Below are 27,863 nucleotides of genomic sequence, written 5' to 3'. Positions count from 1 at the left end.
CCCGCAACATATTTTCGCCAAATGCGGTGATAATGCTTTGCGGTTACATCCTTCCTGGCTTTGATCAGGGTAGGGATGACTTCATCCGGAATGCCTTTTTCCTTCAGGATCCGGCGTTCAACCGCCCTGCCGTTAAACGCAGCCGCGGTAAGTCTTGGAATAGACAGGGTCCTTGCTGGAGCAGGTCCCTTCTTAGAGGTAGAGGCCACGGGTCCTCCGTGAGCATCTCTTGAAGTTCCGGGTACCAAGTCCTTCTTGGCCAATCCGGAGCCACGAGTATAGTTCTTACTCCCCTCCGTCTTACAATTCTCAGTACTTTTGGTATGAGAGGAAGAGGAGGGAACACATACACTGACTGGTACACCCACGGTGTTACCAGAGTGTCCACAGCTATTGCCTGAGGTTCCCTTGACCTGGCGCAATACCTGTCCAATTTCTTGTTTAGGCGGGACGTAATCATGTCCACCTTTGGTTTTTCCCAATGGTTTACAATCATGTGGAAGACTTCTGGGTGAAGTCCCCACTCTCCCGGGTGGAGGCCGTGCCTGCTGAGGAAGTCTGCTTCCCAGTTGTCCACTCCCGGAATGAATACTGCCGACAGTGCTATCCCATGATTTTCCGCCCAGCGAAGAATCATTGCAGCTTCTGCCATTGACTGCTTCTTGTGCCACCCTGTCTGTTTACATGGGTGACTGCCGTGATGTTGTCCGACTGGATCAACACCGGCTGACCTTGAAGCAGAGGTCTTGCTAAGCTGAGAGCATTGTAAATGGCCCTTAGCTCCAGGATATTTATGTGAAATGATGTCTCCAGGCTTGACCATAAGCCCTGGAAATTTCTTCCCTGTGTGACTGCTCCCCAGCCTCGCAGGCTGGCATCCGTGGTCACCAGGACCCAGTCCTGAATGCCGACTCTGCGGCCCTCTAGAAGATGAGCACTCTGCAACCACCACAGGAGGGACACCCTTGTCCTTGGTGACCGGGTTATCCGCTGATGCATCTTAAGATGCGACCCGGACCATTTGTCCAGCAGGTCCCACTGGAAAGTTCTTGCGTGGAATCTGCCGAATGGCTTTTCTTCGTAGGAAGCTACCATTTTTCCCAGAACCCTTGTGCATTGATGCACTGAGACTTGGCTCGGTTTTAGGAGGTTCCTGACTAGCTCGGATAACTCCCTGGCTCTCTCCTCCGGGAGAAACACCTTTTTCTGAACTGTGTCCAGAATCATCCCTAGGAACAGAAGACGAGTCGTCGGAACCAGCTGCGATTTTGGAATATTGAGAATCCAATCGTGCTGTCGCAACACTACCTGAGATAGTGCTACACCGACCTCCAACTGTTCCCAGGATCTTACCCTTATCAGGAGATCGTCCAAGTAAGGGATAACTAAAACTCCCTTCCTTCGAAGGAGTATCATCATTTCGGCCATTACCTTGGTAAAGACCCGGGGTGCCGTGGACCAACCAAACGGCAGCGTCTGAAACTGATAGTGACAGTTCTGTACCACAAACCTGAGGTACCGTTGGTGAGAAGGGTAAATTTGGACATGAAGGTAAGTATCCTTGATGTCCAGAGACACCATGTAGTCCCCTTCTCTTGAATTTGAACCTCTGTATGTAAGTGTTCAAAGATTTTAGATTTAAAATCGGTCTCACCGAGCCGTCCGGCTTCGGTACCACAACCGTGTGGAGTAATACCCCTTTCCCTGTTGCAGGAGGGGTACCTTAATTATCACCTGCTGGGAATACAGCTTGTGAATGGCTTCCAACACTGCCTCCCTGTCTGCTTGTAAAGCCCCAGCGTCATGCTGAGGGCTTGGCAGAGGCGGGGGAGGGCTTCTGTTCCTGGGAACTGGCTGATTTCTGCAGCCGTTTCCCTCTCTGTCACGGGGCAGAAATGAGGAACCTTTTGCCCACGTGCCCTTATGGGAACGAAAGGACTGCGCCTGATAATACGGCGTCTTCTTATGTTGAGAGGCGACCTGGGGTAAAAACGTGGATTTCCCAGCTGTTGCCGTGGCCACCAGGTCTGAAAGACCGACCCCAAATAACTCCTCCCCTTTATAAGGCAATACTTCCATATGCCATTTGGAATCCGCATCACCTGACCACTGTCGTGTCCATAACCCTCTTCTGGCAGAAATGGACAGCGCACTTACTCTTGATGCCAGTCGGCAAATATCCCGCTGTGCATCACACATATATAGAAATGCATCTTTTAAATGCTCTACAGGCAATAATATACTGTCCCTATCTAGGGTATCAATATTTTCAGTCAGGGAATCCGACCACGCCAACCCAGCACTGCACATCCAGGCTGAGGCGATTGCTGGTCGCAGTATAACACCAGTATGTGTGTAAATACATTTTAGGATACCCTCCTGCTTTCTATCAGCAGGATCCTTAAGGGCGGCCATCTCAGGAGAGGGTAGAGCCCTTGTTTTGACAAGCGTGTGAGCGCTTTATCCCCCCTAGGGGGTGTTTCCCAACGCACCCTAACCTCTGGCGGGAAAGTATATATGCCAATAACTTTTTAGAAATTATCAGTTTTTTATCGGGGGAAACCCACGCTTCATCACACACCTCATTTAATTTCTCAGATTCAGGAAAACTACAGGTAGTTTTTCCTCACTGAACATAATACCCCTATTGGTGGTACTCGTATTATCAGAAATGTGTAAAACATTTTCCATTGCCTCAATCATGTAACGTGTGGCCCTACTGGAAGTCATATTTGTCTCTTCCCCGTCGACACTGGAGTCAGTATCCGTGTCGGCGTCTGTATTTGCCATCTGAGGTAACGGGCGCTTTAGAGCCCCTGACGGCCTATGAGACGTCTGGACAGGCACAAGCTGAGTAGCCGGCTGTCTCATGTCAATCACTGTCTTTTGTAAAGAGCTGACACTGTCATGTAATTCCTTCCAGCAGTTTATCCACTCAGGTGTCGACCCCCTAGGGGGTGACATCCCTATTACAGGCAATTTGCTCCGCCTCCACATCATTTTTCTCCTCATACATGTCGACACAAACGTACCGACACACAGCACACACACAGGGAATGCTCTGATAGAGGACAGGACCCCACTAGCCCTTTGGGGAGACAGAGGGAGAGTTTGCCAGCACACACCAGAGCGCTATATAATATTATATATATATAGGGATAACCTTATATAAGTGTTTTTCCCCTTATAGCTGCTGTATTGTTTATACTGCGCCTAATTAGTGCCCCCCTCTCTTTTTTAACCCTTTCTGTAGTGTAGTGACTGCAGGGGAGAGCCAGGGAGCTTCCCTCCAACGGAGCTGTGAGGGAAAATGGCGCCAGTGTGCTGAGGAGATAGGCTCCGCCCCTTTCTCGGCGGCCTTTTCTCCCGTTTTTCAGTGTAATCTGGCAGGGGTTAAAATTCATCCATATAGCCCTGGGGGCTATATGTGATGTATTTTCGCCAGCCAAGGTGTTTTTATTGCTGCTCAGGGCGCCCCCCCCTAGCGCCCTGCACCCTCAGTGACCGAAGTGTGAAGTGTGCTGAGGAGCAATGGCGCACAGCTGCAGTGCTGTGCGCTACCTTGGTGAAGACAGGATGTCTTCTGCCGCCGATTTTCCGGACCTCTTCTTGCTTCTGGCTCTGTAAGGGGGCCGGCGGCGCGGCTCTGGGACCGGACTACATGGCTGGGCCTGTGTTCGATCCCTCTGGAGCTAATGGTGTCCAGTAGCCTAAGAAGCCCAATCCACTCTGCACGCAGGTGAGTTCGCTTCTTCTCCCCTTAGTCTCTCGATGCAGTGAGCCTGTTGCCAGCAGGTCTCACTGAAAATAAAAAACCTAAAACTAAACGTTTCACTAAGCAGCTCAGGAGAGCCCCTAGTGTGCACCCTTCTCGTTCGGGCACAAAAATCTAACTGAGGCTTGGAGGAGGGTCATGGGGGGAGGAGCCAGTGCACACCAGGTAGTCCTAAAGCTTTACTTTTGTGCCCAGTCTCCTGCGGAGCCGCTATTCCCCATGGTCCTTACGGAGTTCCCAGCATCCACTAGGACGTCAGAGAAAAATATTGATGAAAAACAAACTTGTGTCGATCATCGTCATGTCGACCTTTTAAACATGCGGACTTTTAACACCTGTTCACCATATGGTGTCGACCTATCTTCCGCCAACGCATATAAACCCCTAATGGATATAGCTGGAATAATAAAAAAACAAAACTGTAACCCATTTGAAAATGTAAGGCACACCTCCGGGCTGTAGGACTTACAGTTACAATATTTATATTTGAGTGACACAAACAGCTCAAAATCAATAAAACCATGTACAGGTTAAGTCTCCCATATGCAAAAGCTTGAGATCAGAAGTATTTTGGACGTCAGATTTTTCCATATTTTGGAATATCTGTATGGGATCCGGTCTGAAGATCGACAGTGTCTAGGTCGACAATGTTTAGGTCGACAACTATTGGTCGACAGTCACTAAGTCGACATGGTTTCTAGGTCGACAGGTCAAAAGGTCGACATGAGTTTTTCACTTTTTTTAACTGTTTTATACTTAACAATCCACGTGGACTACGATTGGGAATAGCGAGCAAAGTGAGCCATGCGAGGGGACACGGTGCACTAATTGGACTTCCCGGTCACAGTACGGAGAAAACGACACCAAAAAAAACACGAAAAACTCATGTTGACCTTTTGAACTGTCGACCTAGAACCCCTGTCGACCTATAGTGGTCGACCCAAATACCGACGACCTAGAAACTGTGGATGCAATAATCCACACCCACCTGTATACTATAATGAGAGATCTAAGGGATGGGACCCAGGACTAAACACAAAATACATTTATATTTCATATACTAACGGTCATTCTATACAGTATTTTTTATAATTTTGCGCATGAAACAAAGTTGTGTATACTGGACCTTCAGAAAGCAAAGAGGTCTCTATCTCAGTCACATTCAAAAAAAAATAATTTGGATATGGGAGACTCAACCTGTAATCAGTAATTTAGCCGAGTAATACGTAGATTGCACCCGTAAACCCTGCACCCCATTGTCAGGCGCCTTATGGCAGATCCTGCAAGTTCCCAGACACAGTAACGTATTCTCCTTACAGGCTATGAGGCATCACTGACACTCACACAAATCTGTGTCATTATCTATAAACTAATCATATATTTTAGCAGCACTTACTAAAAAATTCAAGAGTGTTAATTACACACTGCATTATTTATGCAGATACTCGTATCATTTAATTGTGTTTCTTCAGATCTGCTCCAGGTTTAACGGGCGCTATCCATCATGCTAGCACAGTATTTAAGATTTAATTTGCTAGATTTATTAGATTTTAACTTAATTACATTAAACAGCTAATTACGTTCTTACCGTCTTTAAAGGAACCGGCGTGTCTTTGCATTTTTTTCCTTCCAAAGGTCTTCTACAAAATAAAATAAGCAGGCAATGGTTTAAGCTCATTCATTGAATCATCCACAGCAAGGCAGATCCATTGTACAACACTAATGCACATAACTGTATATATGTAGTATCCACAAGCGTCAATCAGAATGTGTCCATAATCGGCTTTTCCCATTTATTCACCACTAGTGTAGAAACAAAGATATTTATTTGTTTAAGGCCCATACACACTGGACGAGAAAATAAAAGATATCGCTCAGAAGGGTCAATCTGAGCGAGATCTTTTACAATCTCGTCTAGTGTGTATACTCAATGTCGTTAACGACCCCCTCCCTCGTCTGAACATGTACAGACGAGGGAGGTCCTCGTTAACGACAGCCATGATGCAGATGCCGCATGGGCATTGTTCAGCATAGGCGTCGTTCCCACTCGCCGTCACCACCCGCCGTCGCTCCCTTCCCCGCTGGCATTAGCAAGTATGTATGCATTTGCCGATGTCGGCACCCCGCTGGATCCACGCTGCTGCCAATATCGGCGTCGGTGGGGGCTCGTCTAGTGTGTATGGGCCTTTAGTTCCCAAAGGGGCTAATGCAAAGTTGAATGCAATTTGGTTTTGCAGACTTACCGTGTGTTTTTCTGCTGCATGTATGCAACCACGGGCAATGCAGAGTCATACACAACTAGTTGGGCGAGAAGGATTCTGAATGTCGATATGGACTTTAGATTGAAAACCAATATGATGACATTCAAAGCTGTGGACATAGCTAAAATACCAAATTTGTTTTTGCTTATTTTCAGGGTTTGGAACCTAGCTATCATTTATTCAATTCTAATACATTATGCACAGGCTAGAAGTGAATTGGTTAGTATTAACTGCTTGTCCTCTTTATAAAGTTTGATACATTTCCCCCTTAATCTGCAATTGACAAGCCATACACTTCTTCATCTAAATATGTATAACTGAAATTGGCTCAGGTCTACAAAACTGCACACACTGAAAACCCTTCAATCAGGAGAACAATAAAACATTTACTTTCAGTCTATGGCACCATACATCAAGTGGACTATTAATTACCCCCTAAAACACCCATTTTTGGGGCTACCTGCAAATACTAAGTTTCCCCCGAATGTATCCACGGGGGCCCCTGTTTTCGACCTTTAAAGCTGCCCCATAGAAACCTATGGGGGCTGCTTTCTTGACGGATTTACAAAAGCTCTGGAATGCTAAGCTTGGCCTCGGTAGTGAAAGTAATCTGGAAACGGCCTTAGCTATTGTAGCCTATGGGCTACAGATAGCAAAAAGTACAGCAGGATCCCTCCCCGGCACTCACCACTCAGCAGACCGCACATGCGCAGTAACACAGCGGCACCCTCCGCAAATGAAAGCCCTTGTTCCTACATGTGTATTAGTTACATGCCAGTGGTACTTAATTTCTTACTATTGTGATAATTAATAAATGGGCCCCAGTATCAGAGACATAGCAATTTCATTCACTTAGGTCATCCAGTGAGTAAATCAGGCCCACCACATGTTTGTGCAATACAGGTTTCTGGAAAGGTTTCATTATCTTAAACACACCTTAGATCTTCCAGGACTTTTTGGGGGAGGTGCATTGGGATCTTCCGAAACAGTCTTTAAAGTGGACATAGGCTTATAGGGCTCAGAATCCTCATCCTTAAAACCTTTCATAGCAGCCCTATAAGACTGACTCCTAAAATTCCTTTTTAAAGAGCCAGCATTGTCCAGCTCATCCTCTGGAGAGTCTATAGCTATGTCCGGAGCAGACACGCGTTTTGGTTCATTGCGGGAAAGCTCCTTGGTGAAGGTGGTTGCTGCGAAGCTGTGATGCCTAGGGACCTTGGTTTTTGTGGCTATAGCTAAGCCTTTAGGAATCATCTGCTGGGTTCCCAACTTTCGTGCAGCCGGGCTCTCTGTGCTCAGAATAATTCTGTGGGCTTCCACTGGGGAAGGGGTTTTATCTGGAGTGTAAGAAGCATTATCCGCGGGTTCCAAACTTTTCCTCTGCAATGAAGAGTTTATCGTTGGTTTGACCTGAAGCTCTGGATATTTTTTCTTCTCATATAGTAGGTAGGACTTCTCCCCCACCGAAGGATCTGAATACCGGTGAGACATGGCTAAAGTTGCTTCTACAAACTGAAAAAAAAAAAAACATTTCGGATTCAATTAGAAACATACTAGACCTCTTGTTTGTACAAATTGTTAAAGAAATTGGCCACATGCCTCTTATAGACTAAGGGGTATATGCAATTCCGGGCGAATTGCGGCACTTTTTCGCCCGTTTTTAAATTCGACACAATTCGACCGTCGAATTCCGGCAGGTGGGTGCCGGAATTCGACATATTCAATAAAAACCGAATTCGACAGTCCCGCTGTCGAAAAATGGCCGATTTGACGGATTTTGTTTAGATTTTTAAAAATGTTTAAAAAACCAGAAAATTTTTTGCGTGGGGTCCCCCCTCCTAAGCATAACCAGCCTCGGGCTCTTTGAGCCGGTCCCGATTGCCAAAATACGGGAAAAAAAATGACAGGGGATCCCCCGTATTTTAAACAACCAGCATCGGGCTTTGCACCTGGTCCTGGTACAAAAAATACGGGGGACAAAAAGAGTAGGGTCCCCCGTATTTTTTGTACCAGCACCGGGCTCCACTAGCTGGACAGATAATGCCACAGCCGGGGGTCACTTTTATACAGCGCCCTGCGGCCGTGGCATTAAATACCCAACTAGTCACCCCTGGCCGGGGTACCCTGGAGGAGTGGGGACCCCTTCAATCAAGGGGTCCCTTCCCCAGCCACCCAAGGGCCAGGGGTGAAGCCCGAGGCTGTCCCCCCCCCCCCCCCATCCAAGGGCTGCGGATGGGGGGCTGATAGTCTTGTTGAAAGTGTAAGAATATTGTTTTTTGCAGAAGAACTACAAGTCCCAGCAAGCCTCCCCCGCAAGCCGGTACTTGGAGAACCACAAGTACCAGCATGTGTGTGGGGGGGGGAAACGGGCCCGCTGGTACCTGTAGTTCTACTGCAAAAAAAATACCCAAATAAAAACAGGACACAGACACCGTGAAAGTATAACTTTATTACATACATGCCGACCCACATACTTACCTATGTTGACACGCCGACTCTGGCCATGTCTCCAATGTCGACGTCCGGGGTACCTGAAAATAAAATTATACTCACCTGATCCAGTGTCCAGTTCTTTTATTATAATCCACGTACTTGGCAAAACAAAAAAATGCGTTTACCCGAACCAGACGGACTGAAAGGGGTCCCATGTTTACACATGGGACCCCTTTCCCCGAATGCAGAGACCCCCGTGACTCCTGTCACAGAAGGTCCCTTCAGCCAATCAGGAAGCGCCACATCGTGGCACTCTCCTGATTGGCTGTACGCGCGTCGTAGCTGTCAGACGCGCATCGCACAGCCCCCTCCATTATCTTCAATGGTGGGAACTTTGCGGTCAGGTCACCCGCGGTCAGCGGCTGACCGCGGGTAACCCCACTGCTGACCGCAAAGTTCCCACCATTGAAACTAATGGAGGGAGCCGTGCGATGCGCTGTCTGCCAGTTCTGACGCGCAAAGCCAATCAGGAGTGCCACGAAGTGGCGCTTCCTGATTGGCTGAAGGGTCCTTCTGTGACAGGAGTCACGGGGGGTCTCTGCATTCGGGGAAAGGGGTCCCATGTGTAAACATGGGACCCCTTTCAGTCCGTCTGGTTCGGGTAAATGCGTTTTTTTGTTTTGCCAAGTACGTGGATTATAATAAAAGAACTGGACACTGGATCAGGCGAGTATAATTTTATTTTCAGGTACCCCGGACGTTGACATTGGAGACATGGCCAGAGTCGGCGTGTCAACATAGGCAAGTATGTGTGTCGGCACGTATGTAATAAAGTTATACTTTCACGGTGTCTGTGTCCTGTTTTTATTTGGGTATTTTTTTGCAGTAGAACTACAGGTACCAGAGGGCCCGTTTCCCCCCCGCATGCTGGTACTTGTGGTTCTCCAAGTACCGGCTTGCGGGGAGGCTTGCTGGGACTTGTAGTTCTTCTGCAAAAAACAATATTCTTACACTTTCAACAAGACTATCAGCCCCCCATCCGCAGCCCTTGGATGGGGGGGGGGGGGGGGGACACACAGCCTCGGGCTTCACCCCTGGCCCTTGGGTGGCTGGGGGGGACTCCTTGAATGAAGGGGTCCCCACTCCTCCAGGGTACCCCGGCAAGGGGTGACTAGTTGGGTATTTAATGCCACGGCCGCAGGGCGCTGTATAAAAGTGACCCCCGGCTGTGGCATTATCTGTCCAGCTAGTGGAGCCCGGTGCTGGTACAAAAAATACGGGGGACCCCTACTCTTTTTGTCCCCCGTATTTTTTGCACCAGGACCAGGCGCAGAGCCCGGTGCTGGTTGTTAAAATACGGGGGATCCCCTGTCATTTCCCCCCCATAATTTGGCAACCAGGACCGGCTCAAAGAGCCCGAGGCTGGTTATGCTTAGGAGGGGGGACCCCACGCATTTTTTTTTTCTGATTTTTACCCCATTCCATTAAAAAAAAAAATAAAAAAAAATATTTTTTTAAATATATAAATAATACTTGTGCCTCCTAAATAGACAAACCAAGTACCTAATCCCTTCTAATATAAATAGATATGCTATTACAGGTTGAGTATCCCTTATCCAAAATGCTTGGGACCAGACGTATTTTGGATATCGGATTTTACCGTATTTTGGAATAATTGCATACCATAATGAGATATCATGGTGATGGGACCTAAATCTAAGCACAGAATGTATTTATGTTTCATATACACCTTATACACACAGCCTGAAGGCAATTTTAGCCAATATTTTTTATAACTTTGTGCATTAAACAAAGTGTGTCTACATTCACACAATTCATTTATGTTTCATATACACCTTATACACACAGCCTGAAGGTCATTTAATACAATATTTTTAATAACTGTGTATTAAACAAAGTTTGTGTACATTGAGTCATCAAAAAACAAAAGGTTTCACTATCTCACTCTCATTCAAAAAAGTCCGTATTTCGGAATATTCCGTATTTCGGAACATTTGGATATGGGATACTCAACCTGTACCAATAAAAAAAAAAAAAAAAAAACACTAAAAAAAAACAACATGTTTTTAAAAATTTTTATTAGATTCCGCCAGCAAAGTGTGGCGGATTGAAAATGACGAATTTACTGTCTAAAAGCACTGTTGTCGAATTTACAATCTTCAATTGAATATACTTTTGTCGAAATGCCGCATTTGTACCATTGCAGAAATGTCGACTTTGTCAAATGTCGAATTTCAAAAAGTCGAATTTGGAAAGTCCGTTTTTTTGACGAAAAAGTACTGTATTGCATTGTCGAATTTTTTGGGGGGGCGAAAAAGTCCAGTTTTTCGACATTTTCGGGAATTCGACCGCAATTGCATATACCCCTAAAAGTCTCCATGTCAAATTAAACAAGTCCAACATTTCTTAAAATATCCAACTATAAATAGACTTTTTGCCATTATATGAAATATTACATTTGCTCTATAGACAATTATACCAACAGCTACTACATAATGATGACAAAGTGATTGAAAATCCACCACCCCAACAAACACCTTTAGGCCTACAAAAGAATACAGTATGTAAATGATCTCAGTATTCTATAAGTTCTACCAACAGGTACTATGAGGAGCCCTGGAGGTTGTGAGACAGAGCTGTACAGTGGAGGGGGCAATGAGACATCTATGGACTGGAGGGGACACAGTTGGCTTTTCCGCTCTGGGATTCCTTATCCGTTATCCCTCGGTGAACCAATTATGGACAACTAATACGTATTACTAATACCCATTTTCCACTAGAAGTCTCGGGTCTGACCTGGGATTTGGAACACGGTTCCAAGCCAGGTCAGACACGAGATGGACCCCTTTTCCACAACGGCGCCGACCTAGGAATATCCCGGGTCAGCTCAGTTTGCACTGCACCCAGGTGCAGTGTCTTCTGGCCGGCACTTGGAGAGGACATCATCTCCAACCGCCAGGAAAACCGGCAGATCGGGACCCTCGGGGCATGGCCTCGGTCCTGTTAGGCCACACCCCCAATGCGATGCTGCCCACCGTCACGCTGAGGGCAAGCCCTGCACTCTGGAAGCTGCTGGGCTGCCCCCAGCCTTCGCACACACGGCCAGCGCTGCTGTCTGCATGGCAGGACAGACAGCAGCGCTGACAGCATGCGCTGTCCCCCCAACCTCCTGATCGTCCGCAGGATACTGCGGTCAGGGAGGAATGGGCTCATAACATGCTGTAAACGGGTCCCGGGTCGGATGACCTGGGTAAGCCGTTTACACTACATCCTTACCCGGGTCATTCCCAGGTCCAACCCAGGTAGCTACCTGGGTAGGATTCTTGGGTCACTTGACCCGGGTTTTTTCAGAGGGAGCCGTTTCCACTACCAAAAAACCCGGGTCAATATGCGCCCTCGTGCAAAAACTAGTGATGAGCGAAGTTCGGTTTTACTCGGTTTTACTCGGTTCTCAAAACGGCATCTTATTGGCTATCCAAAACACGTGACATCCGTGAGCCAATAAGATGCCGTTTTGAGAACCGAGTAAAACCGAATCCGCTCATCACTAGCAAAAACCCGGGTTTTTTGAGCTAGTGGAAAAGGAGTACAGGTTGAGTATCCCATATCCAAATATTCCGAAATACGGAATATTCCGAATTACGGACTTTTTTGAGTGAGAGTGAGATAGTGAAACATTTGTTTTTTTGATGGCTCAATGTACACAAACTTTGTTTAATACACAATGGGGGTCATTCCGAGTTGTTCGCTCGCAAGCGGATTTTAGCAGATTTGCTCATGCTAAGCCGCCGCCTACTGGGAGTGAATCTTAGCATCTTAAAATTGCGAACGATGTATTCGCAATATTGCGATTACACACCTCGTAGCAGTTTCTGAGTAGCTCCAGACTTACTCGGCTTCTGCGATCAGTTCAGTGCTTGTCGTTCCTGGTTTGACGTCACAAACACACCCAGCGTTCGCCCAGACACTCCCCCGTTTCTCCGGCCACTCCTGCGTTTTTTCCGGAAATGGTAGCGTTTTTTCCCACACGCCCATAAAACAGCCTGTTTCCGCCCAGTAACACCCATTTCCTGTCAATCACATTACGATCGCCAGAACGATGAAAATGCCGTGAGTAAAATTCCTAAGTGCATAGCAAATTTACTTGGCGCAGTCGCAGTGCGGACATTGCGCATGCGCATTAAGCGGAAAATCGCTGCGATGCGAAGATTTTTACCGAGCGAACAACTCGGAATGACCCCCAATGTTATAAAAAATATTGTATTAAATGACCTTCAGGCTGTGTGTATAAGGTGTATATGAAACATAAATGAATTGTGTGTATGTACACACACATTGTTTAATGCACAAATTTATGAAAAATATTGGCTACAATTAACTTCAGGCTGTATGTATAAGGTATATATGAAACATAAATGCATTCTGTGCTTAGATTTAGGTCCCATCACCATGATATCTCATTATGGTATGCAATTATTCCAAAATACGGAAAAATCCGATATCCAAAATACCTCTGGTCCCAAGCATTTTGGATAAGGGATACTCAACCTGTATAAGTTTTTGCATCATCACCAGTTTGTATGTCTCGAATATATTTTTTTCATATCTGTATGTCCATACGGTTCACAAACAATTCATGATTTTATTACATCCAACACAACTTTTAATTAAGCTTTATTGCCCTGTATTGCCCACTGATATGTCATTGTACATTTTCTGTACCATCAGTCATGTTTTACTGTGACTGTATACAGTATATATCCCGTACAGCCCTGCGGCAACTTTGTGGTACCTAAAAATATAATAATAATAAAAAAACATTGTTCACCGACTGATTACATTCTAGCAAAGCCCCTCCATCTAGTAGAGGGAACCCTGGATTAGAATTTTTCAGGGGGACCAGAATTTGTATGAATAGCCCTAGTGTCAGCAGTTTCCATACTCTTTACTACTGGGTACAAACAGTAATTAAATGCTAGGATATTTACAATTAAAGCACCATTTACTTTGTGCAGAAAATCCGCATTTACTGTGAAAACCAGGACACCTCTAGATCTAAGAAAGGCGTCTCCCAATGGTAAAGAAAAATATTTGCAGACTTTTTCTGGTGAACGCTTCTCCATGTAACCTATTTAATTAGGATTGGTATGCTCCGTGTACCACCAATAGCCTCATCTCAAGAATTTGATAGAAGGATATATTCAATGAGAGAGAATTTTATTTATTTAAATTAAACATTTTTTTCAAACCGGAATTTTCTGAATTTTTTTTTAAACAAGTCAGGACTGTCAATTTTATTGCGCAGTATACTCAGTGGCCAAAAGAAAAATCAATTTTGGTGTTAACAGATTTTCTCTAATGTGGTACTTGGCCACAGAAATTCTGTGTCAGCGCCACAGATAAAGACGTACGTTACAAAATATTCTCACAAACAAATCTCTTATTTTTTTTTAGTTACTTTTCTTTAAAGGAATACAAGAGATTACATAAGTAAAAGCATAGGTTGTGTTCTGGAAAGCGGAACAAAAGTTTTTGAAGGTTACCACCTGTCAGAAAGATTGGTCTCCAAATGCAGAGGACATAGTGGATGAGACGATTTCTGTTGCCCTCAGGGCATACAATTCAGGGGAACGCTTGGAGAGATAAAAATGCCACGCAATCAACGCCTAACTGCCTTGTTACAGGCTGTGTTTGAAAAATGACAGGAGCTGATTGGTTGGTATTTTTTCTCTCTCCAAGCTTTACTAAATCTCCCCATATTTGCCTACTCTACCAGAATTTCTTGGAGACTCTCAAAAGTTGTGGTTTAAGGTTATTTTTCAAACACAGATTTTAAACATTTTAGTTAGGAGCTGATTGGCTGGTACGTTATCTCTACCCTTAGGGGGTCATTCCGAGTTGATCGCTAGCAGCCGTTGTTCGCAGCGCAGCGATCAGGCTAAAAATCTGCATTTCTGCACATGCACCGCAATGCGCATGTGCAACATACGAATACAAAGTCCTTTGCACAACGCAGGAAGATTGACAGGAAGGGGGCGTTTCTGGGTGTCAACTGGCCGTTTTCGGGGAGTGTTTAGAAAAACGCATGCGTGCCAGAGCAAACACAGGCGTGGCTGGGCGAGTGTGTGACGTCAATAGCCAACCCTCCAACGTTAGAATCAACGCACACGAAGATTAAGTCCAGGGCTGGTCTTGTTCTGCACAAAATGTGTTTGCAGGCGCTCTGCTGCACAAGCGTTCGCACTTCTGCAAAGCGAAAATACACTCCCCGGTGGGCGGCGACAATGCGTTTGCACGGCTGCTAAAAACTGCTAGCGAGCGATCAACTCGGAATGACCCCCTTAGTTCTTCTGACTCCCAGGAAAGAAGGTAACTTTCCTGCATCCCCCAGGCAGATGGGAAGTTATGTTCATCTACACACTTGCTACAGTTAAAGATTAATAGGAAGGGGGGCAGGCAGCAGACAGCCTCCTGGTGCTTTTCAGGATTGGCACTCCCCTAGGTGTGTGGCTATGCCCCCTGACCATAGATGCCTACTTCCAATGTTTGGGAGGTATGGTATGGCATACATTATTTGAATAGCAGCAATATTTAATGTTTTGCCAGAAAGATCCAACCTATAATTAAACAGAAGTCTTTTTTGGTCTATGGAGTGGGACCAGTGGCAGAACTACCAGCAGTGCGAGCAATGCAGTGCACTGGGGCCCACAATGAAAGGGCCCACAGCCGACAACATTATCAGCTATAACTTAGCTGCCGGTGGACTCTGGCAATAAATATGAAGGAGCAGGCGGTCCGGCTGGAAGAAGGGGAGGAAGGACCTCCTCCCCGCTTCCTCCTCCTCCCTCAGTACTGACATGTACATAGCCCGGCCCCTCTGATTCCTGTGCACTTTATCCAGCGCGGCTCACACGGCCCTGGGCAATGTTGTGCGGACGTGATGTAATTACATCACAGCGCTGCTGCCTAATGCTTGCCGCCGTGTTGTCACTGGAGAGGAGACCCGCGTTGCTGGAAGCTGAGAGTGGATGCGAGCCATGAAGGTAAATTCATTATCCAGATTTGGGGGGGGGGGGGGGCACAGTGATGGAGGGAGCACATTAATGGCCACCACATGGGGGGGGGGGGGGGGCAGTACTGGGAAAATGGAGGGGGAGTGCGGGGGCACACTGCTGTAAATACAGGTGAGGGACGCAGAGGGGGAGGCTGGTGAGGGACGCAGAGGGGGGAGGCTGGTGAGGGACGCAGGGGTTGGCAGAGAAAGATTGAATGGGGGGGGGGGGGGGAGACAGGCTGAGAGACACATTTAAAGAGGGCAGGCTGGCAGAAGCAGGGGGCAGATAACATGTGGCTGAGAGACGCAGGGAGATATGACGGTGTGGCTGCGAGTAGCAGGGGTTAGATGGTGGTGTGGCTGAGAGACGCAGGGGGGGGGATGGTGTGGCTGAGAGACGCAGGGGGGGGAGATGGTGTGGCTGAGAGACGCAGGGGGGGGAGATGGTGTGGCTGAGAGACGCAGGGGGAGATGGTGTGGCTGAGAGACGCAGGGGGAGATGGTGTGGCTGAGAGACGCAGGGGGAGATGGTGTGGCTGAGAGAAGCAGGGGGGGGGAGATGGTGTGGCTGAGAGACGCAGGGGGGGAGATGGTGTGGCTGAGAGACGCAGGGGGGGGAGATGGTGTGGCTGAGAGACGCAGGGGGGGGAGATGGTGTGGCTGAGAGACACGGGGGGGGGGATGGTGTGGCTGAGAGAGGCAGGGGGTAGAAAGTGAAACAGGTGGCATGAGTCAGGTTGGACCTCTGTTGTATGAAGATGACTTTGGCTATATTCCTACACAAAGAGGCATCATCCGGACCATGTGATTTCCAACATGAATAGTGAATACCGACTGAAGACGCCGTCTGACCAGGGAGAATACATTTCTTCAGAAGTTCCCCATTGTGAGAAATCATCATATAGGTAAGGTGCATTTGGAATGGAAAGGAATGTTCCCAGAGTAACGAAAAATGGTGTCATGCCATGTTGACATAACCCCATTTTCAGTGGCCACTCCCATTGTGGCATGTGGCCATGCCCATTTTTTGACACATGCCTTCGGAGCAATTTTTCTACTTGCACCACTATTAGTATCTCTAAGTAGTAGTGAGGTAGTAGTAGTAGTAGTAGTAGTAGTAGTAGTAGTAGTAGTAGTGAGTAAGAGGTACTACATATAGAATTTATGGATGGGCGAGAGGTACATCAGTGGGTGGGTGTAGTATATGGAGAGATGTTCTAAAGACAGAGACATGGGGGGTCATTCAGAGTTGATCGTAGCTGTGCTAAATTTAGCTCAGCTACGATCATTCACACTGACATGCGGGGGGACGCCCAGCACAGGGCTAGCCCGCCCCGCATGTCAGTCCCTCCCCCGTCGCTGAAGTGCAAAAGCATCGATGCAGCTTTTGCGTGCTGGCCAGGAGCTACTCGTCGCTGCCCGTCACGCAGCCGCCGCGGCCTCCCCCCCCCGCACGGTCCTGCCACGCCTGCATTGGCCGGACCATGCCCACAAAAACGTCAGCCAAACGCCGCCGTGCCGCCCCCTCCCGCCCAGCAACCGCCTCTGCCTGTCAATCAGGCAGAGGCGATCGCTAGGTAACGACAGCCATTGGCCGTCAGCCATGCACCGGCATACGTGCACTTCTGACCTGATCGCTGCGATCAACCAGGTCAGAATGACCCCTACTGTTGCAATGAAGCCTACTCTATGTTGGATATTTGATTTTTCTATCAGTGTGCAAATATGGCAGCATCCGCTCAAGTTTCTACTGTTACTATGAAAAGATAGTAACAGTAGAATCCTCAGGACCCCTCCCCCAAATCTTGGTGGGGTTTTTCCTATTGGGAGGGGCCCAAAGCATATTTTTGCACCTGGGCCCACCGCACTCTAGTTCCGCCACTGAGTGGGACCACTGAGGTTCTTTACAGAACAACTGCATGGAGGGAGAGGACACAAAGTAAATATAAAGCACAGCACAGTAAATCATGTAGGCTGAAGTGTTAATGTACTGCGTAATTATTAACCAATAGCAAAACTCCAGTAGAGTAGACAAGAAAAGATAACATAGGGAGGAATTGGAGCTTGTCCCAACTTAACCTCTCAAAGATTTCTCTCTCACGTTTATTATTAATGACGGAAAAAATCACCGGAAAATAAGATTTTAAACCTACCGGTAAATTTTTTTCTCCTAGTCCGTAGAGGATGCTGGGGACTGCGTAAGGACCATGGGGAATAGACGGGCTCCGCAGGAGACATGGGCACTAAAAAGAACTTTAGATATGGGTGTGCACTGGCTCCTCCCTCTATGCCCCTCCTTCAGACCTTAGTTAGAAAACTGTGCCCAGAGGAGACGGACAGTACGAGGAAAGGATTTTTGTTAATCTAAGGGCAAGATTCATACCAGCCCACACCATCCACACCGTATAACATGGAATATATGAACCAGTTAACAGTATGAAACAAAACAGCATCAGCCCGAGACTGATCAAAACTGTAACATAACCCTTATGTAAGCCAAAACTATATACAAGTCTTGCAGAATTTAGTCCGCACAGTGACGGGCGCCCAGCATTCTCTACGGACTAGGAGAAAAAGATTTACCGGTAGGTTTAAAATCTTATTTTCTCTTACTTCCTAGAGGATGCTGGGGACTCCGTAAAGACCATGGGGATTATACCAAAGCTCCAAAACGAGCGGGAGAGTGCGGATGACTCTGCAGCACCGATTGAGCAAACATGAGGCCCTCATCAGCCAGGGTATCAAACTTGTAGAACTTTGCAAAGGTGTTTGACCCCGACCAAGTCGCCGCTCGGCAAAGCTGTAATGCCGAGACACCTCGGGCTGCCGCCCAAGAAGAGCCCACCTTCCTAGTGGAATGGGCCTTTACTGAATTTGGTAACGGCAATCCAGCCGTAGAATGAGCCTGCTGAATCGTGTTACAGATCCAGCGAGCAATAGTCTGCTTTGAAGCAGGAGCACCAACCTTGTTGGCTGCATACAGGACAAACAGTGCCTCTGTTTTCCTAACCCGAGCCAATCTGGCTACATAAATTTTCAATGCCCTGACCACATCAAGGGACTCAGAATCCTCCAAGTCCCGCGTAGCCACATGCACCACAATAGGTTGGTTCATATGAAAAGAGGAAACCACCTTAGGCAAAAATTGAGGATGAGTCTATCCACATGGAAGATCAGATAGCGGCTTTGTCTCACAAAGCCCCTAACTCAGATACTCTCCTAGCAGATGCCAAGACCAACAACATGACCACCTTCCAAGTGAGATACTTTAATTCCACCGTTTGAAGCGGCTCAAACCAGTGAGACTTAAGGAACCGTAACACCACGTTAAGGTCCCATGGTGCCACTGGAGGAACAACAGGAGGCTGGATATGCAGCACTCCCTTCACAAAAGTCTGGACTTCTGGGAGAGAAGCAAATTCCTTCTGAAAGAAAATGGATAGGGCCGAAATCTGAACTTTAATGGAACCTAATTTTAGGCCCAAATTCACTCCAGTCTGGAGGAAGTGAAGAAAACGGCCCAGATGGAATTCTTCCGGAGGACTCACACCAAGACACATACTTCCTCCAAATACGGTGATAATGTTTCGCCGTCACCTCCTTCCTAGCCTTTATCAGAGTAGGAATGACCTCATCCGGAATGCCCTTTTCAGCTAGGACCCGGCGTTCAACCGCCAAGCCATCAAACGCAGCCGTGGTAAGTCTTGTAATAGACAGGGCCCCTGTTGCAACAGGTACTCTCTGAGAGGAAGAGGCCACGGATCTTCTGTGAGCATTTCCTGCAGATCCGGATACCAGGCCCTTCGAGGCCAATCTGGAACAAATGAGAATTGTCTGTACTCCTCTTCGTCTTATGATTCTCAATATCTTTGAGATGAGAGGAAGAGGAGGGAACACATAGAGCTACTGGAACACCCACGGTGTCACCAGGGCATCCACTGCTATCGCAAGGAAACTTCTTATCAAGAAGAACAGGCGCTCAATAATAGTTGCTGCACCAAGCAGCTGCCAAGGAACCAGGAAAGTCACTCCTGGAGATGTGCAAAAGGAAAAATGGAAAGATAGGCAGCGCTACAAATGAAGTGATTGAAATAAACAGTATACTTTGTCAATTTATTAAAAAAAACAATAAAAACTGTTATTCTTATTCTCTCCTCAGAATTGACTGGTAATAAAATACATGCACCTTAATCAGTTCATACACATGTGTAAAATTAGACCAATTAGTGTCTGTTCCTGAATATGTACCCAGGTGAGTCCACAAGTCCCACAGAGGATTTCTAATGTATCAGCACAGTTCGGTTATTGAATATTTACCGATCACCGTATTAGAGGTGGAAAGGCTTCCATATGGGTAGTTCCATGTTGGAAATTGATGTCCTCATTTGGATGGTGACTGCTGTTGATGTCCTCTTAATAATGCACAGGGGGTTGGTGGTGGATCCGGGGTTGGTTCAGACACCGAGTTGAGGTCTTTAAAAACTGAAGTGGTGCAAAGTAGGGGGGTCCTGACGCATTTCGCTGCTCCCCAAAGATTTGCAGCTGACTTGTAATCTCTGCAAAGACTTCCAGATGAAGTCCCCACTCTCCGGGATGTAGATCGTGTCTGCTGAGGAAGTCTGCTTCCCAGTTGTCCACTCCCGGAATGAAGACTGCTGTCAGAGCACTTACATGATTTTCCGCCCAGCGAAGAATCCTGGTGGCTTCTGCCATTGCCACTCTGCTCTTTGTTCCGCCTTGGCGGTTTACATGAGCCACTGCGGTGATGTTGTCTGACTGAATCAGAACCGGTAGGTCGTGAAGCAAATTCTCCGCTTGACGAAGGCCGTTGTATATGGCCCTTAATTCCAGTACGTTGATGTATAGACAAGCCTCCTGGCTTGACCACAGACCTTGGAAGTTTCTTCCCTGTGTGACTGCTCCCCATCCTCGGAGGCTCGCGTCCGTGGTTACCAGAACCCAGTCCTGAATGCCGAACCTGCGACCCTCTAGAGCAGAGGTTCTCAAACTCGGTCCTCGGGAGCCCACACAGTGCATGTTTTGCAGGTCTCCTCACAGAATCGCAAGTGAAATAATTAGCTCTACCTGTGGACCTTTTAAAATGTGTCAGTGAGTAATTAATACACCTGTGCACCTGCTGGGTTACCTGCAAAACATGCACTGTGTGGGCTCCCGAGGACCGAGTTTGAGAACCTCTGCTCTAGAAGGTGAGCACTCTGCAGCCACCACAGGAGAGATACCCTGGCCCTTGGGGACAGGCTGATCATCTGATGTATATGTAGATGTGACCCGGACCACTTGTCCAGAAGGTCCCACTAAAAAGTCCTCGCATGGAACCTGCCGAATGGAATGGCCTTGTAAGACGCCACCATCTTTCCCAGAACTTGAGTGCATTGATGCACCGACACCCTTTCCGGCTTCAACAGGTCCCTGACCAAGTTCTGGAGTTCCTGGGCCTTTTCCATCGGGAGAAAAACCCTTTGCTGTTCTGTATCCAGAATCATGCCTAAGAAAGGCAATCGGTTCATTTGAACCAACTGTGACTTTGGTAGATTGAGAATCCAGCCGTGCTGCTGCAACACCCTCAGGGAGAGTGATACGCTGTTCAGCAACTGCTCTCTTGATCTCGCTTTTATTAGGAGATCGTCCAAGTATGGGATAATTGTGACTCCCTGCCTGCGCAGGAGCACCATCATTTCCGCCACTACCTTGGTGAAAACCCTCGGGGCCGTGGAAAGCCCAAACGGCAACGTCTGAAATTGGTAATGACAATCCTGTACAGCAAATCTCAGGAACGCCTGATGAGGAGGATATATGGGGACATGAAGGTATGCATCCTTTATGTCCAGGGACACCATATAATCCCCCCCCCCTCCAGGCTGGCGATGACCGCTCTGAGCGATTCCATCTTGAACTTGAACCTTTTTAAGTATAGGTTTAAGGATTTTAAATTCAGAATGGGTCTGACCGAACCGTCCGGTTTCGGGACCACAAACAGGGTTGAGTAATACCCCATCCCCTGCTGAAGCAGGGGAACTTGGACCACCCGTGATTGAACCCAGACATGGCTGAAAAGTCGAAGACGTGCCCCTACTGGGGCGGACTCCCTCAGCGGAGCCCCAGCGTCATGCGGTGGATTTTGTAGAAGCCGGGGAGGACTTCTGCTCCTGGGAACTAGCTGTAGTTGGCAGCTTTTTCCCCTTGCCCTTACCTCTGGCAAGAAAGGAAGATCCCCGCTCTCTCTTGGATTTATGCGACCGAAAGGACTGCATCTGATAATGTGGCGTTTTCTTAGGCTGTGAGGAAACATAAGGCAAAAAAGTTGATTTACCTGCAGTAGCTGTGGAAACCAGGTCCGTGAGACCTTCCCCAAACAATTCCTCACCCTTGTAAGGCAAAACCTCCATATGCCTCTCCGAGTCGGCATCACCCGTCCATTGTCGGGTCCATAGGGCTCGCCTAGCAGAAATCGCCATAGCGTTGGCTCTGGAACCCAGTAGGCCCACGTCTCTCTGAGCATCCCTCATATATAGGACCGCATCCTTAATATGACCCAGGTTCAATAAAATGGTTTCCTTATCCAGCGTATCAATATCAGCAGATAAGGTATCTGTCCACGCTGCTACAGCGCTACAAACCCAAGCTGACGCTATCGCCGGTCTGAGTAATGTACCACTATGTGTGTAAATTGACTTCAAGGTAGTCTCCTGCCTGCGATCAGCAGGATCCTTGAGGGTTGCGGTATCTTGAGATGGCAGCGCTACCTTTTTGGATAAGCGTGTCAACGCTTTGTCCACCCTTGGGGAGGATTCCCACCGTATCCTATCCTTAGCCGGGAAAGGATACGCCATAAGAATCCTTTTGGGAATCTGCAGTTTCTTGTCTGGAGTTTCCCAAGCCCTTTCAAACAACTCATTTAGCTCATGTGAAGGGGGCAAAGTAACCTCAGGCTTCTTTTCTTTAAACATGTGGACCCTCATGTCCGGTACAGAGGGGTCATCAGTGATATGCAACATCTTTTATTGCAATAATCATATAATGAATACTTTTAGACAATTTTGGCTGCAACTTCGCATCATCGTAGTCGACACTGGAGTCAGAATCCGTGTCGGCATCAGTGTCTACTACTTGAGATAGTGGGCGCTTTTGAGACCCAGAAGGTCCCTGCAACATAGTGAAAGGCAGGGCTTGACTCCCTGTACATACCCTGGACTCTGCTTTGTCCAACCTTTTGTGTAATAAATTCACATTTGCATTTAAAACATTCCACATATCCAACCAGTCAGGCGTTGCCGACGGAGACACCACACTCATTTGCTCCACCTCCTCCCTAGAAGAGCCTTCCGCTTCAGACATGCTGACACACGCGTTCTGACACCCCACACACTCAGGGAAATCTCTAATCTGTAGACAGTTCCCCAACAAGGCCCTCTGGAGAGACAGAGAGAGAGTATGCCAGCACACACCCAGCGCTAATGACCCTGGAAATATATAGCGCTTTTAATATATATATATATATATATATATATATATATATATATTTATTATATATATATATATATATATATATATATATATATATATATATATATATATATATATATATATATATATATATATATATATATATATATATTGTTCACTCTAGGCTGTTTTAGCAGGGCGCCGCGCCCTGCCCGTTTTTTAGCAGGCAAAACCCGCCCTGCCCCTTTTGCGGCACCCTGCTAGAACAGCCGCCCGCTTCCTGCCCTCCCGGCGTGTATAGATGCCGCGCGCATGCGTGCGGCATCCATTTACGCATTGGGAGAGGGCTGGGGGAAACCCAGCACCGACGGAGGTGCTGGGCACGCCCCCAACAGTGACGTCGCCGGCCACAGACGCGCTCTCTATAGTAGCGTCTGTGGGCCGCACCGCCCCCTAAAATGACGTAGGCGTGGCCACGCCCCCTAATTTGCGTGGCCGCGCCCCCGTTTCGGACGCTGCGCGCGGCCGCACATGTGCCCCCGGAGTCCGGCGCCCTGCCCCTTTTCACTCCTAGAGTGAACACTAATATATATATATATATATATATATATATATATATATATATATATATATATATATATATATATATATATATATATATATATATATATATATATATATATTCACTGCGCCAAATTATGTTCCCCCCCCTTCTTTAAAACCCTCTGTCATGTTCAGCAGGGGAGAGTCTGGGGAGCCAGCTTCTCAGCGGTGTGCTGTGGAAAAAAATAAGAATTTACTCACCGGTAATTCTGTTTCTCGTAGTCCGTAGTGGATGCTGGGAACTCCGTAAGGACCATGGGGAATAGCGGGCTCCGAAGGAGGCTGGGCACTCTAGAAAGATCTTAGACTACCTGGTGTGCACTGGCTCCTCCCACTATGACCCTCCTCCAAGCCTCAGTTAGGTACTGTGCCCGGACGAGCGTACACAATAAGGAAGGATTTTGAATCCCGGGTAAGACTCATACCAGCCACACCAATCACACCGTACAACTCGTGATATGAAACACAGTTAACAGTATGAAACAATAGAGCCTCTCAACAGATGGCTCAACAATAACCCGATTTAGTTAACAATAACTATGTACAAGTATTGCAGATAGACCGCACTTGGGATGGGCGCCCAGCATCCACTACGGACTATGAGAAACAGAATTACCGGTGAGTAAATTCTTATTTTCTCTAACGTCCTAGTGGATGCTGGGAACTCCGTAAGGACCATGGGGATTATACCAAAGCTCCCAAACGGGCGGGAGAGTGCGGATGACTCTGCAGCACCGAATGAGAGAACTCCAGGTCCTCCTCAGCCAGGGTATCACATTTATAGAATTTTGCAAACGTGTTTGCCCCTGACCAAGTAGCTGCTCGGCAAAGTTGTAAAGCCGAGACCCCTCGGGCAGCCGCCCAAGATGAGCCCACCTTCCTTGTGGAATGGGCATTGACAGATTTAGGCTGTGGCAGGCCTGCCACAGTATGTGCAAGCTGAATTGTACTACAAATCCAACGAGCAATAGTCTGCTTAGAAGCAGGAGCACCCAGCTTGTTGGGTGCATACAGGATAAACAGCGAGTCAGATTTTCTGACTCCAGCCGTCCTGGAAACATATATTTTCAGGGCCCTGACAACGTCTAGCAACTTGGAGTCCTCCAAATCCTTAGTAGCCGCAGGCACCACAATAGGCTGGTTCAGGTGAAACGCTGACACCACCTTAGGGAGAAACTGGGGACGAGTCCTCAATTCTGCCCTATCCATATGAAAAATCAGATAAGGGCTTTTACATGATAAAGCCGCCAATTCTGACACTCGCCTGGCTGATGCCAGGGCCAATAACATGACCACCTTCCACGTGAGATATTTCAGATCCACGGTTTTTAGTGGCTCAAACCAATGTGATTTCAAGAAATTCAACATCACGTTGAGATCCCACGGTGCCACAGGAGGCACAAATGGGGGCTGAATATGCAGCACTCCTTTCACAAATGTCTGAACTTCAGGTACTGAAGCTAGTTCCTTTTGAAAGAAAATCGACAGAGCCGAGATCTGTACTTTAATGGAGCCTAGTTTTAGGCCCATATTCACTCCTGCTTGCAGGAAATGCAGAAATCGACCCAGTTGAAATTCCTCTGTTGGGGCCTTTTTGGCCTCGCACCATGCAACATATTTCCGCCATATGCGGTGATAATGTTTTGCCGTAACATCTTTCCTGGCTTTAATAAGCGTAGGAATGACTTCCTCCGGAATGCCCTTTTCCTTCAGGATCCGGCGTTCAACCGCCATGCCGTCAAACGCAGCCGCGGTAAGTCTTGGAACAGACAGGGGCCCTGCTGTAGCAGGTCCTGTCTGAGCGGCAGGGACCAAGGGTCCTCTGAGATCATCTCTTGAAGTTCCGGGTACCACGCTCTTCTTGGCCAATCCGGAACCACGAGAATTGTGTTTACTCCTCGCTTTCTTATTATTCTCAGTACCTTTGGTATGAGAGGTAGAGGAGGGAACACATACACTGACCGGTACACCCACGGTGTCACTAGGGCGTCCACCGCTATCGCCTGAGGGTCTCTTGACCTGGCGCAATACTTCTCTAGTTTTTTGTTTATGCGGGACGCCATCATGTCCACCTGTGGACGACCCCATTGATTTACAATCATTTGGAAGACTTCTGGATGAAGTCCCCACTCTCCCGGGTGGAGGTCGTGCCTGCTGAGAAAGTCTGCTTCCCAGTTGTCCACTCCCGGGATGAACACTGCTGACAGTGCTAGTACATGATTCTCCGCCCATCGGAGAATTTTTGTGGCTTCTGCCATCGCCGTCCTGCTTCTTGTGCCGCCCTGTCGATTCACATGGGCGACTGCCGTGATGTTGTCTGACTGGATCAGCACCGGCTGGTGTAGGAGCAGGGATTTTGCTTGACTTAGGGCATTGTAAATGGCCCTTAGTTCCAGAATATTTATGTGAAGGGCAGTCTCCTGACTTGACCATAGTCCCTGGAAATTTCTTCCCTTTGTGACTGCCCCCCAGCCTCGTAGGCTGGCATCCGTGGTCACCAGGACCCAGTCCTGTATGCCGAATCTGCGGCCCTCCAGAAGATGAGCACTGTTCAGCCACCACAGAAGAGACACCCTGGTTCGTGGAGACAGGGTTATTAAACGATGCATCTGAAGATGCGATCCGGACCACTTGTCCAACAGGTTCCACTGAAAGATTCTGGCATGGAACCTGCCGAATGGAATTGCTTCGTAGGAAGCTACCATCTTTCCCAGGACTCGCGTGCAGTGATGCACCGATACCTGTTTTGGTTTTAGGAGGTCTCTGACTAGAGAAGACAACTCCCTGGCTTTCTCCTCCGGGAGAAACACTTTTTTCTGGGCCGTGTCCAGAATCATTCCCAGGAACATTAGACGTGTCGTGGGGACCAGCTGTGACTTTGGGATATTCAGAATCCAACCGTGCTGGCTCAGCACTTCCTGAGATAGTGCTACTCCCACTAACAACTGTTCCTTGGATCGTGCCTTTATTAGGAGATCGTCCAAGTATGGGATAATTAAAACTCCCTTTTTTCGAAGGAGTATCATCATTTCCGCCATAACCTTGGTAAATACCCTCGGTGCCGTGGAGAGTCCAAACGGCAGCGTCTGGAATTGGTAATGGCAATCCTGTACCACAAATCTGAGGTACTCCTGGTGAGAATTGTAAATGGGGACATGTAGGTAAGCATCCTTGATGTCCAGGGATACCATGTAATCCCCCTCGTCCAGGCTTGCAATAACCGCCCTGAGCGATTCCATCTTGAACTTGAATTTTTTTATGTATGTGTTCAAGGACTTCAAATTTAGAATGGGTCTCACCGAACCGTCCGGTTTCGGTACCACAAATAGTGTGGAATAGTAACCCCGGCCTTGTTGGAGTAGGGGTACCTTGATTATCACCTGCTGGGAATACAGCTTGTGAATTGCCGCTAGCACTGCCTCCCTGTCTGAGGGAGCAATCGGCAAGGCGGATTTTAGGAAACGGCGGGGTGGAATCGCCTCGAATTCCAGCCTGTATCCTTGAGATACTATTTGAAGGATCCAGGGATCCACCTGTGAGCAAACCCACTGATCGCTGAAATTCCTGAGGCGGGCCCCCACCGTACCCGGCTCCGCTTGTGAACGCCCACCGTCATGCGGCGGACTTGGAAGAGGAAGCGGGGGAGGACTTTTGTTCCTGGGAACCTGCTGTTTGCTGCAGCCTTTTTCCCCTGCCTCTGCCTCTTGACAGAAAAGACCCTCCTTTTCCCGCTTATTTTTCTGGGATCGAAAGGACTGAACCTGATAAAATGGCGCCTTCTTAGGCTGCGAGGGGACATGGGGTAAAAATGCTGACTTCCCAGACGTTGCTGTGGAAACTAGGTCGGAGAGACCATCCCCAAATAATTCCTCCCATTTATAAGGCAAAACTTCCATGTGCCTTTTGGAATCTGCATCTCCAGTCCACTGGCGAGTCCATAAACACTCTCTAGCAGAGATAGATAGTGCACTTACTTTAGATGCCAGCCGGCAGATTTCCCTCTGTGCATCTCTCATGTATAAGACTGAGTCTTTTATATGGTCAATTGTTAACAGGATCGTGTCTCTGTCTAGTGTGTCAATATTTTCTGACAGGTTATCTGACCATGCAGCGGCAGCACTGCACATCCAAGCTGACGCAATTGCTGGTCTGAGTATAATGCCTGAGTGTGTATATACAGACTTCAGGATCGCCTCCTGCCTTCTATCAGCAGGTTCACTTAAGGGCGGCCGTATCCTGGGACGGTAGTGCC

At 47.6% G+C, this 27,863-nt stretch overlaps 1 protein-coding gene across 4 annotated transcripts in view; it reads right to left on the bottom strand.

Annotated features, from left to right (window-relative positions):
* The window catches only part of ARHGEF16 (Rho guanine nucleotide exchange factor 16), a 207,985-nt gene that overhangs the window by 129,120 nt on the left and 51,002 nt on the right, over positions 1-27,863 (bottom strand). For all 4 annotated transcript variants that reach the window (XM_063943347.1, XM_063943350.1, XM_063943349.1 and 1 more), the window contains 2 exons: positions 6,973-7,548; positions 5,364-5,415 (listed from right to left, as the gene is read on the bottom strand). In XM_063943347.1, the coding sequence (XP_063799417.1) occupies positions 5,364-5,415; positions 6,973-7,548 (628 nt within the window). The remainder of the gene's footprint in view (positions 1-5,363; positions 5,416-6,972; positions 7,549-27,863) is intronic.

The sequence above is a fragment of the Pseudophryne corroboree genome, chromosome 10, assembly GCF_028390025.1.
Source record: "Pseudophryne corroboree isolate aPseCor3 chromosome 10, aPseCor3.hap2, whole genome shotgun sequence".
In the NCBI taxonomy this organism is placed as follows: domain Eukaryota; kingdom Metazoa; phylum Chordata; class Amphibia; order Anura; family Myobatrachidae; genus Pseudophryne; species Pseudophryne corroboree.
The sequence above is the reverse complement of the archived record's forward strand: the minus strand, read 5'-3'. Positions and strand labels throughout refer to the sequence as shown.